This window comes from Oncorhynchus tshawytscha, linkage group LG09 (assembly GCF_018296145.1).
Source record: "Oncorhynchus tshawytscha isolate Ot180627B linkage group LG09, Otsh_v2.0, whole genome shotgun sequence".
In the NCBI taxonomy this organism is placed as follows: domain Eukaryota; kingdom Metazoa; phylum Chordata; class Actinopteri; order Salmoniformes; family Salmonidae; genus Oncorhynchus; species Oncorhynchus tshawytscha.
This window is the reverse complement of record NC_056437.1, coordinates 7,875,852-7,890,413: the sequence shown is the minus strand read 5'-3', so window position 1 is coordinate 7,890,413 and position 14,562 is coordinate 7,875,852. Positions and strand designations below refer to the sequence as shown.

The following is a 14,562-nucleotide window of genomic DNA, read 5'->3' as shown; positions in this document are numbered from 1 at the left end:
TTTGGGAAACCCTACCCTAGGCTGCGTTTACACAGTCAGCCCAATTCTGATATTTTTTTCCCCCCACTAATTGGTATTTTGACAAATCACATTAGATCTTTTCACGTCAGATATTTTTCAGAGCTGATCTTATTGGTCAAAAGTCAAATTACTCAACAACAACAAAAAAATATCCGAATTTGGCCCGTCCGTGTAAACGCAGCCCATGATTCGAATCAGCCAATTGTCAGCGGGCTCACCTGATTGCAGATCTGAGATGTGTTTGTGTCGCAATAAGAGGTCATTTGGAACGCGCGGGGAGAAGAACACATACGCGTGTGGGTATTCGCGTGTTTATATGCGATCACGTTGCTTGTACCTGGCTCTCTCCTATCGATGACCGAAGCTTCAGAAATGACTATCAAGAAAAGTAAAACCGTCGCGTTTGAAAACCGTGCTGGGGATTTAACTGCGTTGTATTGTATGAGTGATTGGATGATTGCAGTGGTTCTCGCTATTATTGCCATGATGTCTGTATGGGCTGCACTGATCATATACAGATCTATACAGACACTGAAAGGTCCGAGAAGAAAGGTTGAAGATGAAACTGAAAAAGACGGAAAGGAGACTACAACCGAAGAAGCACCCCTCTCTTGTGTCGAGTCAACAGGTAAATCAACATTTTATTTGTTATCCCATTTTCTGATTGGGTATGATTTGAATTAAGACAAATAAGCAACCATTCGTATAGTAAGATTATCTTGCTCGTTCTGTTTTGCTTTTGCTCGTTCTGTTTTGCTCGTTCTGTTTTGAAAGACCCTCCATGATGCTAGATTCCTGCTACAGCCATGCCTACAAACACACGTGTGCGCAGGTCTCCTTCAACTGAGTGCGCATGAGACGGAACTAACGGGATGGTTCACCCAAATTACATTTGTTTTACTTTTTAGTATTTTATTTAACCAGGTAAGTCAGTTAAACAAATTCTAAATCACAATGACGGCCTTGTTCAGGGGGAGAACGACGATTATTATTATTATTTATTTTTTTACCCTGTCAGCTTGGACATCGTATCTAGCAACCTTTTCGGTTACTGGCCCAACGCTCTAACCGCTAGGCTACCTTGTAAGGAGTCCATGGACACGATGTGATCACAGTCCACGCTTTGCTTCAGTGTCCCTGGCACTTTTAGCATTTGTGGCACAAATCCCATTCATGTTGTGTTTGGTTATTAGTATTTTTCGCATCATGTACAATTTATCTGTAAGTGACTTTGAGCTTCAATCAATTTCAGGTGCTTTTGGATGATTTGGACTGGACATGTGGGGGGGAAATGCTAATGGTCATACCGTGAATGGACTTTGTGCCACATGGGATTGTTAGGTGTGTATGTGTTCTCTACAAATGCTACAATGTTAGCATGTGGAAACGGTGTCCGCGAAACTAAGCCAAAGCATTAAGTAATGTTATACCCTGTCCATTGACCGTAAACCAATGTGTAATCTGGGTGAACTATACCTTTTTGGTTTATAAAAAATATCAAATATTGTACCCCATCAGAATCAAATATTTACTTCGTTGTGCCGAAGCCTGCCAGCAGCCTACCTACCAAAGGTTGTACTATGTCCATTAATAAAATGTATAAAAACGCATCTCTATACCAAACTTTTGGCCGCAGGTAGCCTAGTGGTTAGAGCGTAGGACCAGTAACCGGCGGGTAGCCTAGTGGTTAGAGCGTAGGACCAGTAACCGGCGGGTAGCCTAGTGGTTGGACCAGTAACCGGCGGGTAGCCTAGTGGTTGGAGCGTTGGACCAGTAACCGGCGGGTAGCCTAGTGGTTGGAGCGTTGGACCAGTAACCGGCGGGTAGCCTAGTGGTTGGACCAGTAACCGGCGGGTAGCCTAGTGGTTGGACCAGTAACCGGCGGGTAGCCTAGTGGTTGGACCAGTAACCGGCGGGTAGCCTAGTGGTTGAAAATAAGAATTTGTTCTTCACCTACTTGCCTAGTTAAATAAAATAACGTGTAGGATACATTTTAAATATTTGGCAAACTGACCAGGTCCCGGATTCACGACAGCATCTAAGGCAAAGATCATCGTTAGACTGTAGGCGCATCGTTAAATCTCCACGCTGTTTCCCCAAACCATCTTTAATAAAGTTGCACTTAAACGCTTAGTTACCGATTTTATTTATTCCCCCCTCGGGCCACTTGTACTCAATTAGCTGTTCACATTTTTTTTTGCCGTTCTGCGTCACTTTACACACACCGGCTAAACAGAATCAAGATGTCTGACTGCAGATACAAAGTTGCCAGTGTCTGCAATTGGATTAAAAAATATGCTTCAAATAAATAACCAAGATTGGACGAAGACGAATACATTATAGGCTACATAGTCCAATTTGATCATTCAATTGGGGGAATAAAAATATTTAAATTCATACATTTTGACAGCACCCGTGTTTTGATTTGACCAAAACCATCCATAAATATTTGTATAAATCACTGAACTTATTGGACCTGATCAAAGTGTTAGGTCTTTGAGCAACTGTATGGTTGGGAAAGCAACATAGAGATGAGACTTCATCAATGAAAAACATAATCGGCTGTGTCTGCCTGAACTGTAAATTAGTTTTTCCTGTCAACAAATTTCATATCTATAATCTCAACACTATCGGCTGTCAAATGTTTATTTGAAAGCAAGGGACAAGTCTGACTCCCAACTTTTGTCTGAGCCACACTGCATTCCTGAGTAAATCCATATGAATTCAATCACTAGACTCCCTTTTGATTTAAACAACTTTACATACCATGAGTCACTGACCACTTCCTGTATGGTGGGGTATTCAAAACCTTAGGTCAACTTTGAGCCCCTTTTTATCCTATGACTGAGCATTCAGGTCCAAAGTCACTTCTAAAACGGGCAAATACATATAGAAGGTTGAAAGGGGTTCTGTAACAGTGATTTGAATTCAAATAGATTTACCCTTTTGCTGTGTCGCTGGTGCTAGATTACGTCGTAGACCACGTGCCGCAGGAGTCTCTTCCTAATGTCATTCCATTGCCTAACACAGCAGGATTGTGGTTTGGACAAGTTGGATTCCAACGTATATTTGACAGCGACGGACACATTTTACCCGACGACTGGCAAGTAGTGTTCCTAGAGATTATATATATAGATCTATAGATCTATATATCTTGAATTTAACTTTTTTGTTGGTAAGTGGAAACTAGGGTGTAAGGCTCTGTTTAGCCACCAGAATGACCCGCAACAAAAAAAGTCTTACTGTCAACTGTTTTATTTTCAGGAAATTTAACATGTGTAAATATTTGTATGAACATAACAAGATTCAACAACTGAGGCACAAACTGAACAACTTCCCAACTTGTGACTTAGAAAAATGGAATAATGTGTCCCTGAACAAAGGGGGGGGGGTCAAAATCAAAAGTAAGTCCGTATCTGTTGTGGCCACCAGCTGCATTAAGTACTGCAGTGCATCTCCTCGTGGACTGCACCAGATTTGTCAGTTATTGTTGTGAGATGTTACCCCACTCTTCCACCAAGGCACCTGCAAGTTTCCTGACATTTCTGGGGGGGAATGGCCCTAGCCCTCACCCTCCGATCCAACAGGTCCCAGATGTGCTCAATGGGATTGAGATCCAGGCTCTTCTCTGGCCATGGCAGAACACTGACAGTCCTGTCTTGCAGGAAATCACACACAGAATGAGCAGTATGGCTGGTGGAGTTGTCATGCTGGAGGGTCATGTCAGGATGAGCCTGCAGGAAGGGTACCACATGAGGGAGGAGGATGTCTTCCTGTAACGCACAGTGTTGGAATTGCCTGCAATGACAACAAGCTCAGTCCGATGATGTGACACACCGCCCCAGACCATGACAGACCCTCCACCTTTAACTCGATCCCGCTCCAGAGTACAGGCCTCGGTGTAACGCTCACTCCTTCGACGATAAACGTGAATCCGACCATTACCCTGCTCAGACGCAACCGCGACTCGTCAGTGAAGAGTACTTTTTCCAGTCCTGTCTGTTCCAGCGACGGTGGGTTTGTGCCCATAGGCGATGTTGTTGCCTGTGATGTCTGCTGAGGACCTGCCTTACAACAGGCCTTCAAGCCCTCAGTCCAGCTTCTCAGCCTATTGCGGACAGTCTGAGCACTGATGGCGGGATTATGCGTTCCTGGTGTAACTCGGCAGTTGTTGCCATCCTGTACCTGTCCTGCAGGTGTGCTGTTCAGATGTACCGATCCTGTGCAGGTGTTACATGTGGTCTGCCACTGTGAGGACGATCAGCTGTCCGTCTGCGTCTCACAGTACGGACATTGCAATGTATTGCCCTGGCCACATCTGTAGTCCTCATGCGTCCTTGCAGCATGCATAAGGCATGTTCACGCAGATGAGCAGGGACCCTGGGGATCTTTTGGTGTTTTTCAGTAGAAAGGCCTGTTTAGTGTCCTACGTTTTCATAACTGTGACCTTAATTGCCTACCGTCTGTAAGCTGTTAGTGTCTTAACGACCGTTCCACAGGTGCATGTTCATTAATTGTTTGTGGTTCATTGAACAAGCATGGGGAAACAGTGTTCACACCCTTTACAATGAAGATCAGTGAAGTTGGATTTTTATTAATTATCTTAGCAAGACAGGGTCCTGAAAAAGGGACGTTTCTTTTGTTGCTGAGTTTAGAATTATCCCGTTCTACTAGAATAGATCGTATTTTAGGTCGCAGCTATATCGACCCATGCTCCAAACCAGTCTAATTGGAGTGAATGGCAGAATAGCCAGGGTTATTCAAATCTGGCCTGTGTAGCCAGTTTCATGTTTGGCTTCCTTTTAATAGCGTTTTATAATGGGACTAATTCAGACCTGGGACACCAGTTAGAATAGAAAACCAGCGGTACTGTGGCCCTCCAGGCTTTGACTTCTGAATATCCCTGGACAGGTGCTATAAACAAAGGCATGTTACATATCAGAAGTGTAATAGAATTGTCAGCCTAAAATTGTCTTATAATTATAGTTTGTCTTAATACCACTTTTCTGCAGTATAATCTATTGGTGGCACTCTGACCATAAACGTCTCTTGGAAGCTGAGTTATTACACTGAAATATAAGCGTTGGTTTCATGAGCTGATATGATTTTCCCTATGCACAGAGCTTAATTCAATTTTGCGCACATTTGTGTACATGTTTAGTGATCATTTCTCCTTTGCCAAGATAATCCATCCAGCTGACAGGTGTGGCATATCAACAAGTCATTACAACATGATCATTACACACAAGCCTTGTGTTGGACAAAAGGCCACTCTGAATGCCACATGTCTCAAGATTTGAGGGTGTGTGCAGTTGGCATGGTAACTGCAGTAATGTCCACCAGAGCTGTTGCTAGAACTTAATGTTAATTTCTCTACCATAAGCCTCCAACGTCGTTTTGGCGAATATGGCAGTACGTCCAACCGGGTGTTGTGAACAGTGCCCCATGCTGGGGTTATGGTATGGGCAGGCATAAGCTATGGACAACCAACACAATTCAATTTTTTCGAATGCAATTTTGAATGCAGAGCTACTGTGACGAGAGCCCGAGGCCCGTTGTCGTGCCGCTCATCCACCGCCGTCAGGTTTCAGTATGATAATGCACGGCCCCATGTCGCAAGGATCTGTACACAATTCCTGGAAGCGAACTATCCTAGTTCCATGGCCTGCATACTCACCAGACATGTTACCCATTGAACATGTTTGGGATGCTCTGGATCAACGTTTACGACAGCGTGTTCCAGTTACCACTAACATCCCACAACTTCGCACAGCCATTGAGGAGTGGGACAACATTCCACATGCCACAATCAACAGCCTGATCCACTCTGTGAAGGAGATGTCGCCCTGCATGTGGGATACACCAGATACTGACTCGTTTTCTGATCCACGCCCCTTTTTTACATTTTTAAAAATTTTATTTTTTTATTAAAGGCATCTGTGACCAACCGATGCATATCTGTATTCCCAGGCATGTGCATTTTGTAGATTAGGGCCTAATGCATTTATTTGAGTTCCTTAAGAACTAACTCTTTGAAATCTTATAGTTGTTGTTCAGTATAGATACAATATAAAGTACTTGTTGCATTTACAACTTGTCTAAGTCTTATCTGATTTTTCATCCACTATGACTTGACTATCAATATGACTAAGGCTTGATGGCCTTGTTTTGAACGGAATGTTACTTTTTAAAATGATCATTCCTCACTGGTTGGCTAGCTCCTCACTGGTTGGCTAGCTCCTCACTGGTTGGCTAGCTCCTCACTGGTTGGCTAGCTTACACAGTGCACATAATCTTTGACTTTGTTGTTCGACATGATCTTATCACAGCACTGGCTGACCATGGTTGACCAACTGCCCTACCAAAACGGCTTACTTTATAAAAAATCGTTTTAAATACTGTCCTGAAGGTTCCTGTCATTATTCCTAATTCGATGGGTGTTTTTTAGAATGTGAGGATGTAGACTGATCACTCATTTTGCATCTGCTTCTATTCTAGAGGAGACTGAGGTGATTCCAGAGGCACTGGAGAGCTGGGATGGAGAGGGATGGAAGAGGGAGCCCATGGTACGGATTCCAACAATCGATGAGGATGTAGAACCCATTGAGGGTATCCCAACAACCAATGAGGATGTTGAACCCATTGAGGGTATCCCAACAACCAATGAGGATCTACAAACCCTTAGACGGAGAAGAACGACGAAGAGCGACGGTCCTTATGCTGAGTTTCACCTCTGCTCTCCACCTGAAGAGCACAGAGTCTTATTTCATCATTATGAAGGCCTATGTCAGGTCTGTGGAGGCTTGTGTCAGGATGACACACTGTCTCGGACTGACAATACCCTGGATGAGGAGGAACAGGCTACCAGTCACCATTCCCTCAGTGACATAAACAGTCAATCTGGACAGACGAAGGCTACAGACTTGTATCACCCGGAAGAGGAGGGTTTGAAGGAAGTTGACCTGAGGAATGGTTGTCAGCGCACCGAGGAGTCTGTGGCTAGCCATCCACTTACCTTTGCCAACAACCCTCAGGAAGCTCCACAAGTCAATGAAAATCTCCCTGACATGTTGACTGACTCTGGTCTACAAGAACCTGACCAACTGTCTGTTACGGAGATCCAGGAAGGAAAATGCCCAGGCGCTGTCATGATGACCAGCCATGTGGCGGACTATGAGAAGTCTAGAACCATGGAGGATGACATGGAAGCGATGGTTGAGGATCTCTACAGTCACTTCCCGCAAGTGGACGATTGTTCAGCAGGTTTCGAATATTGTGACGTGGCAAATGCATGGGTGGCGAAAAGAGACGCTCGTATTCCAGCTTTGAGCCTGTTGTCAACAGGGATTGACCCTACAGCGAGGATGACGAGCAACCCCCAGGAAGTGTTTGACCAACAGCCAGACAGTCTCTGCACTGATCCAAACAGAGACTGTGTTCTTCGTGACAACGCGATGGAAGGGTTAAGCAGGGAGCCGACGGAAGCTCGAGACACCCATGTGATTTCTGAGCAGAAGGGAGAGGGGGTTGATAAGAGCATGGACACACGGGTAGAGAGCAGTTGTCAGGAAGTTGAAATAAACATCATGGAAGCCACTATGGACTACAATGAATGGATGACTGTAAGTGTCACAGATGCAGAGGGTAACGCTGACACTCCCCGGGTGAGGATAAGCCACTCGTCCGACAGCTCTGCCGAGGCGAAGCATCATCCCACAGAAACGCAGCACAATGCAGACGATTCAACAATCACTGAAACGCCCACATCAAAGGTCAAAGAAGCTGAAACCACACCTGTATCACTAGATGGAGACCTGCAGGAGAATAAAATGGCAGCTGTGCTTCCTAACGAACCCCATGCAGTACAGGTGAGGTTCTGTATCCACTATCTCACCCTGTCTCCCCGGCAGGAACTGGCTGTGACTGGGAACCAACCGGAGCTGGGGAGCTGGAAGGACTTTGTTCCGCTGGAGAGGGGCCAGGACGGGTTCTGGGCCAGCTGGGTCGCCCTCCCTGCGGAGAAACTGGTGGAGTGGAAGTTCGTTTTGGTGGAGAATGGAGAAATCCAACGCTGGGAGGAGAGTGAGAATAGACACCTGGAAACGGGTCATGGCGGTGGAGTGGTGAACCTCAACAGATGGTGGGGCATCCTCTGAGTGCGCAACCAGTGGGAGAAGTGAATGGCACTAGTCATTCTCTTTAGTAGCATTCTAAGAAGTGTACTAGTAATCTATTCTAAGTGGTATTAGTAGTGTGTGACTCTTGCATAGGAAGAGGACTGACTGGCGCAAGGGGTCGATCATAGAGGACTTGGTTGCGTCCCAATTTCTTACCCTTCACCCTGTGCACTAATTCACACTTTTTTTTTTCCTTTGCATTTTAAAAAGCAGTTTCCAACATATTCCGTACTCCGATCCTTTTCTTTTTACAGGGAAGTAATTGAGTGTACACTTTGGGTAAAGTATCTAATTAGGGCTCTGGTCCTTTTTATGTACTGCATTATTGCAACACAACTATTAATCAAGTGGCACGTCTTAAGTCAATGATGTAATGCGAAGGTAGAGTTGGATGAATGTCAATTTAGTATGGCGCTTGGATATTGTCCAATGTAGGATGATGATTCACTACTTTGACTAGAGCAGCTCTGTACTACGTTAGGCTTTGACACCAGCATTATTTGTGCTGTGGCAGTATAGCAATAATCACTGCAATAAGTGTTATCCATGTATTTGACATATTTTACTGCAGTTACTCAGGCTGTCTTTTTGTGATTTGTGAAATGGGCTGTTTATATTTACCAGAAGTAGAAGTGTACTCGTAACCGTCAACCGATATAGGTCAGCGACTTGTTATTATGCAAATACTGTGATGCTGGAATTTTAAATGTCATATCTCTACATCAGATCTTAGCTTTCTTGAATTATATTTGTATCTAGCTTCACCAGGTCCCTTAACCTTTTTGATAATACATAATCAGTGTTCATGAATGTTTTTGACATGTTTACTCACTTTGGTTTGGTTTACTTAGATTTTATTTTAGCACAATTGATGGTGTCTTGGTTCTAATCTTTTAATAATAAAATGTCTTATGATTGCAATGTGGTTAACGTACTACTGTTATATATTTTAGCTTAAGTAGTGTTCTGTCCTATTACCCAATAAACATATTTTCCTGGAATGCAGTCCTTCCTAGACTCATTCTTATTGTAGGCATCCCAAAGTATTTCCAGACTCATCCCAAAGCCTGTTACAATGGATTTGGTATGAGTCCATTATAAACTGTGTGGTTTGGGTCCTGGATGTTATACACAGCTGAAAAGCCACCTCGGCCAATATCAAACAATACACCTAGAGTATGACGGCAATTTACTTTGGGAAGTTCATAGTAGCAATTAGTCACTGGGGGGCAAGTTATATTGGCCAACATTTGTCATCCCCTTGGTTTATTGCCTAATTTATATACTTTCTTTCATGTATGTTGACTGTCTCCTTTCAAAATCCTGCTCATTGGTCTGGTTGCCCCCCCCCCACACTTTGCTGTTATAACAGCCTCTACTCTTCAGGCAAGGCTTTCCACTAGATGTTGGCACATTGCTGTGACTTGTTTCCATACAAGCACATTAGTGAGGTCAGGCACTGTTGGCCATTTTTTTTATTTAAGACCTGGCTCGCAGTCTGTTCCACATCATCCTGATGGGGTTGAGGTCAGGACTCTGTGCAGACCAGTCACGTTCTTCCACACCGATCTCAACCAACCATTTCTATTTGGACCTCGCTTTGTGCACGAGGGCATTGTCATGCTGAAACAGGAAAGGGCCTTCCCCAAACTGTTGTCACAAAGTTGGAAGCACAGAATGAATCGTCTAGAATGTCATTGAATGCTGACACATTAGGATTTCCCTTCACTGGAACTAAGCCAAGCACGAACCATGACAACCAGCCCCAGACCATTACCTCTTCCTCAACTTTTGTTGGTGCTATGCACTAAGGCAGGTAGTGTTCGATTTGGCATCCGCCAAACCCACATTTTCCATCTGACTGCCAGATGGTGAAGTGCGATTTCATCACACCAGAGAACGCGTTTCCACGCCAGAGTCCAATGGCGGCGAGCGTTACACCACTCTAGCCTAGTGGTTAGAGCGTTGGCCTAGTAACCGAAAGGTTGCAAGATTGAATCACACTGGTAAAAGGTACGAATGTGTCGTTTTTGCCCTTGAACAAGGCAGTTAACCCACTGTTACTAAGGCTGTCATTGTAAATAATTTAACTGACTTGCCTAGTTAAAGGTAAAATAAAAAATGGTGATGTTAGGCTTGTGTGCAGCTGCTCGGCCATGGAAACCAATTTCATGAAACTCAACAATTATTGTGCTGATGTTGCTACGAGGCAGTTTGGAACTCGGTAGTGAGTGTTGCAACCAAGGACAGATTTTTTTTTACGTGCTGCAGTCACGTTCTGTGAGCTAATAACCCTCCCCCATGACTGGGACGTAGAGGGTTCAGAGTTCATTGCACTATGAGAAGTCTGTCCATAGTCCAGTGGTCAAGCAGAGCTATTGCCACAGCTGGTGTGATCAAAAGGTTTTCAGTGACTTTCAAAACAGAAGTTCAGTGACCTAGTGCCCATTGGCCTAGTTTAAATCAAATCAAATTTGATTCAAATACACATATTTAGCAGATGTTATTGTGGGTGTAGCGAAATGCTTGTGTTTCTCGCTCCAGTGCAGTAATATCTAACAATTCACAACAATACACACATCAAGAATGAAAGCTGACAACACACCGTTGAGACCCTGCCGAACTACTGCGGTCCATTCGGATAAAGGGAGATCAAGAATTGGAAAAGGGATCCTTGTTGAATGCTGTAAAACTGGATTATGCAATTGCGGTGGATCCTGCAAGTGCTCCAACTGCATGCACCAGTTGTCAGAAAGAAAGTTGCTGCGACTGCTGTCCCTCCGGCTGCAGCAAGTGTGCCTCAGGTTGGTGTGCAGGGGCAAGACCTGTGATACCAGCTGGCCCGGTGTATGACTATGACATCACAATGCAGTCCATTCCCTATGACTATGACATCACAATGCAGTCCATTCCCTATGACTATGACATCACAAAGCAGTCTGGAATTAAGAAATATATAAATATTAGTATGAGCAATTTAAAAGTCTGGTGTATAGATATATATTTATTACACTTTTATTTTCACCTTTATTTAACCAGGTAGGCCAGTTGAGAACAAGTTCTCATTTTCAACTGCGACCTGGCCAAGATAAAGCAAAGCAGTGCGACACAAACAACAACAGAGTTACACATCGGATAAACAGATGTACAGTTTATAACACAATAGAAAAATCTATATACAGTGTGTACAAATGTAATTAGGGAGGTAAGGCAAAATAATAGGCCATAGTGGCAAAATAATTACAATTTAGCAATTAACACTGGAGTGATAGATGTGCAGAAGATGAATGTGCAAGTAGAGATACTGGGGTGCGAAGGAGCAAAAAATATAACACTATGGGGATGAGGTAGTTGGGTGGGCTATTTACAGATGGGCTGGTTTTCTGGTTACTACGTGATTCCACGTGTGTTACTTCATAGTTTTGATGTCTTCACCATCATTATACAATCTAGAAAATAGTAAAAATAAGGGAAAACCCTTGAATGAGTAGAAGTGTCCAAACTTTTGACTGGTACTGTTTATATATGTATGTATATGTGATGTAAAGACATGGTCAGTATGTGGATAGAATATTTAGTGTATCTGTAGAATACGTAGGATAGAATAGTATAGATAATAGCAAAAGTTGAATAGGTTGGCCTTGACTAGAATATAAAATTAGTAAAACAGTATGTAAACATTAAAGTGACCAGTGATTCCATGTCTATATACATAGGGCAGCAGCTTCTAAGGTGTAGGGTTGAGTAACCGAGCGGTAGCCAGCTAGTGACAGTGACTATGTACACCTCCTCCCTGTAGGTTGTCTAGTAATCTGGCCTACTACTGTTGTGTGAACAGGGAGTACAGGTGGGGGCAGGCCATGAAATAGGGTGCAGGCCAGGCAGCAGGCTGTTAGCCAGCCTGCCAGCATAGTGGAGTCTGCCACTAGCACAGTCAGTGTAGTCAGCTCAGCTATCCCCATTGAGACCGTGTCTGTGCCTTGACCTGGGTTGGGCAAAACTAAACATGGCGGTGTTCGCCTTAGCAATCTCACTAGGATAAAGACCTCCTCCATTCCTGCCATTATTGAAAGAGATCGTGATACCTCACATCTCAAAATAGGGCTATTCAATGTTAGATCCCTTACTTCAAAGGCAGTTATAGTCAATGAACTAATCACGGGTCATAATCTTGATGTGATTGGCCTGACTGAACCATGGTTTAAGCCTGATGAATTTACTGTGTTAAATGAGGCCTCACCTCCTGGTTACACTAGTGACCATATCCCCCGTGCATCCCGTAAAGGCGGAGGTGTTGCTAACATTTACGATAGCAAATTTCAATTTACAATTATTTTGGGGACGTTTTCCTCTTTTGAGCTTCTAGTCATGAAATCTATGCAGCCTACTCAATCACTTTTTATAGCTACTGTTTACAGGCCTCCTGGGCCATATACAGCGTTCCTCAATGAGTTCCCTGAATTTCTATTGGACCTTGTAGTCATAGCAGATAATATTACATTTTTTGGTGACTTTAATATTCACATGGAAAAGTCCACAGACCCACTCCAAAAGGCTTTCGGAGCCATCATCGACTCAGTGGGTTTTGTCCAACATGTCTCTGGAGCTACTCACTGTCACAGTCATACTCTGGACCTAGTTTTGTCCCATGGAATAAATGTTGTGGATCTTAATGTTTTTCCTCATAATCCTGGACTATCGGACCACCATTTTATTACGTTTGCAATTGCAACAAATAATCTGCTCAGACCCCAACCAAGGAGCATCAAAAGTCGTGCTATAAATTCTCAGACAAACCAAAGATTCTTTGATGCCCTTCCAGACTCCCTCTGCCTACCCAAGGACGTCAGAGGACAAAAAACAGTTAACCACCTAACTGAGGAACTCAATTTAACCTTGCGCAATACCCTAGATGCAGTTGCACCCCTAAAAACTAAGAACATTTCTCATAAGAAACTAGCTCCCTGGTATACAGAAAATACCCGAGCTCTGAAGCAAGCTTCCAGAAAATTGGAACGGAAATGGCGCCACACCAAACTGGAAGTCTTCCGACTAGCTTGGAAAGACAGTACCGTGCAGTATCGAAGAGCCCTCACTGCTGCTCGATCATCCTGTTTTTCCAACTTATTGAGGAAAATAAGGACAATCCGAAATGTATTTTTGATACCGTCGCAAAGCTAACTAAAAAGCAGCATTCCCCAAGAGAGGATGACTTTCACTTCAGCAGTAATACATTCATGAACTTCTTTGAGGAATAGATCATGATTATTAGAAAGCAAATTACAGACTCCTCTTTAAATCTGCTTATTCCTTCAAAGTTCAGTTGTCCTGAGTCTGCACAACTCTGCCAGGACCTAGGATCAAGAGAGACACTCAAATGTTTTAGTACTATATCTCTTGAAACAATGATGAAATAATCATGGCCTCTAAACCTTCAAGCGGCATACTGGACCCTATTCCAACTAAACTACTGAAAGATCTGCTTCCTGTGCTTGGCCCTCCTATGTTGAACATAATAAATGGCTCCCTATCCACCGGATGTGTACCAAACTCACTAAAAGTGGCAGTAATAAAGCCTCTCTTGAAAAAGCCAAACCTTGACCCAGAAAATATAAAAAACTATCGGCATATATCGAATCTTCCATTCCTCTCAAAATTTTTAGAAAAGGCTGTTGCGTAGCAACTCACTGTCTTCCTGAAGACAAACAATGTATACGAAATGCCTCAGTCTGGTTTTAGACCCCATCATAGCACTGAGACTGCACTTGTGAAGGTGGTAAATTACCTTTTAATGGCATCAGACCGACCGAGGCTCTGCATCTGTCCTCGTGCTCCTAGACCTTAGTGCTGCTTTTGATACCATCGATCACCACATTCTTTTGGAGAGATTGGAAACCCAAATTGGTCTACACGGACAAGTTCTGGCCTGGTTTAGATCTTATCTGTCGGAAAGATATCAGTTTCTCTCTGTGAATGGTTTGTCCTCTGACAAATCAACTGTAAATGTCGGTGTTCCTCAAGGTTCCGTTTTAGGACCACTATTGTTTTCACTATAGATTTTACCTCTTGGGGATGTCATTCGAAAACATAATGTTAACTTTCACTGCTATGCGGATGACACGCAGCTGTACATTTCAATGAAACATGGTGAAGCCCCAAAATTGCCCTCGATAGAAGCCTGTGTTTCAGACATAAGGAAGTGGATGGCTGCAAACATCCTACTTTTAAACTCGGACAAAACAGAGATGCTTGTTCTAGGTCCCAAGAAACAAAGACATCTTCTGTTGAATCTGACAATTAATCGTAATGGTTGTACAGTCGTCTCAAATAAAACTGTGATGAACATATCAAGACTGTTTCAAGG

General features: G+C 43.5%; 1 protein-coding gene across 1 annotated transcript; it reads left to right on the top strand.

Moving 5' to 3' along the window:
* Positions 1-238: 238 nt before the first annotated feature.
* stbd1 (starch binding domain 1) lies at positions 239-9,123 on the top strand. Its single transcript, XM_024430821.2, has 2 exons — positions 239-649; positions 6,520-9,123. The coding sequence occupies exons 1-2, from the start codon at positions 376-378 to the stop codon at positions 8,175-8,177; spliced, it is 1,932 nt and encodes a 643-aa protein (XP_024286589.1). The 5' UTR covers positions 239-375; the 3' UTR covers positions 8,178-9,123.
* The last annotated feature ends 5,439 nt before the right edge of the window (positions 9,124-14,562 follow it).

Bases quoted from the DNA above. Each gene is read 5' to 3' on its own strand.
- stbd1 (XM_024430821.2), top strand. From the start codon at position 376: ATGACCGAAGCTTCAGAAATGACTATCAAGAAAAGTAAAACCGTCGCG. The intron at 650-6,519 runs GTAAATCAACAT...CTTCTATTCTAG, and splicing joins CTCTTGTGTCGAGTCAACAG to AGGAGACTGAGGTGATTCCA.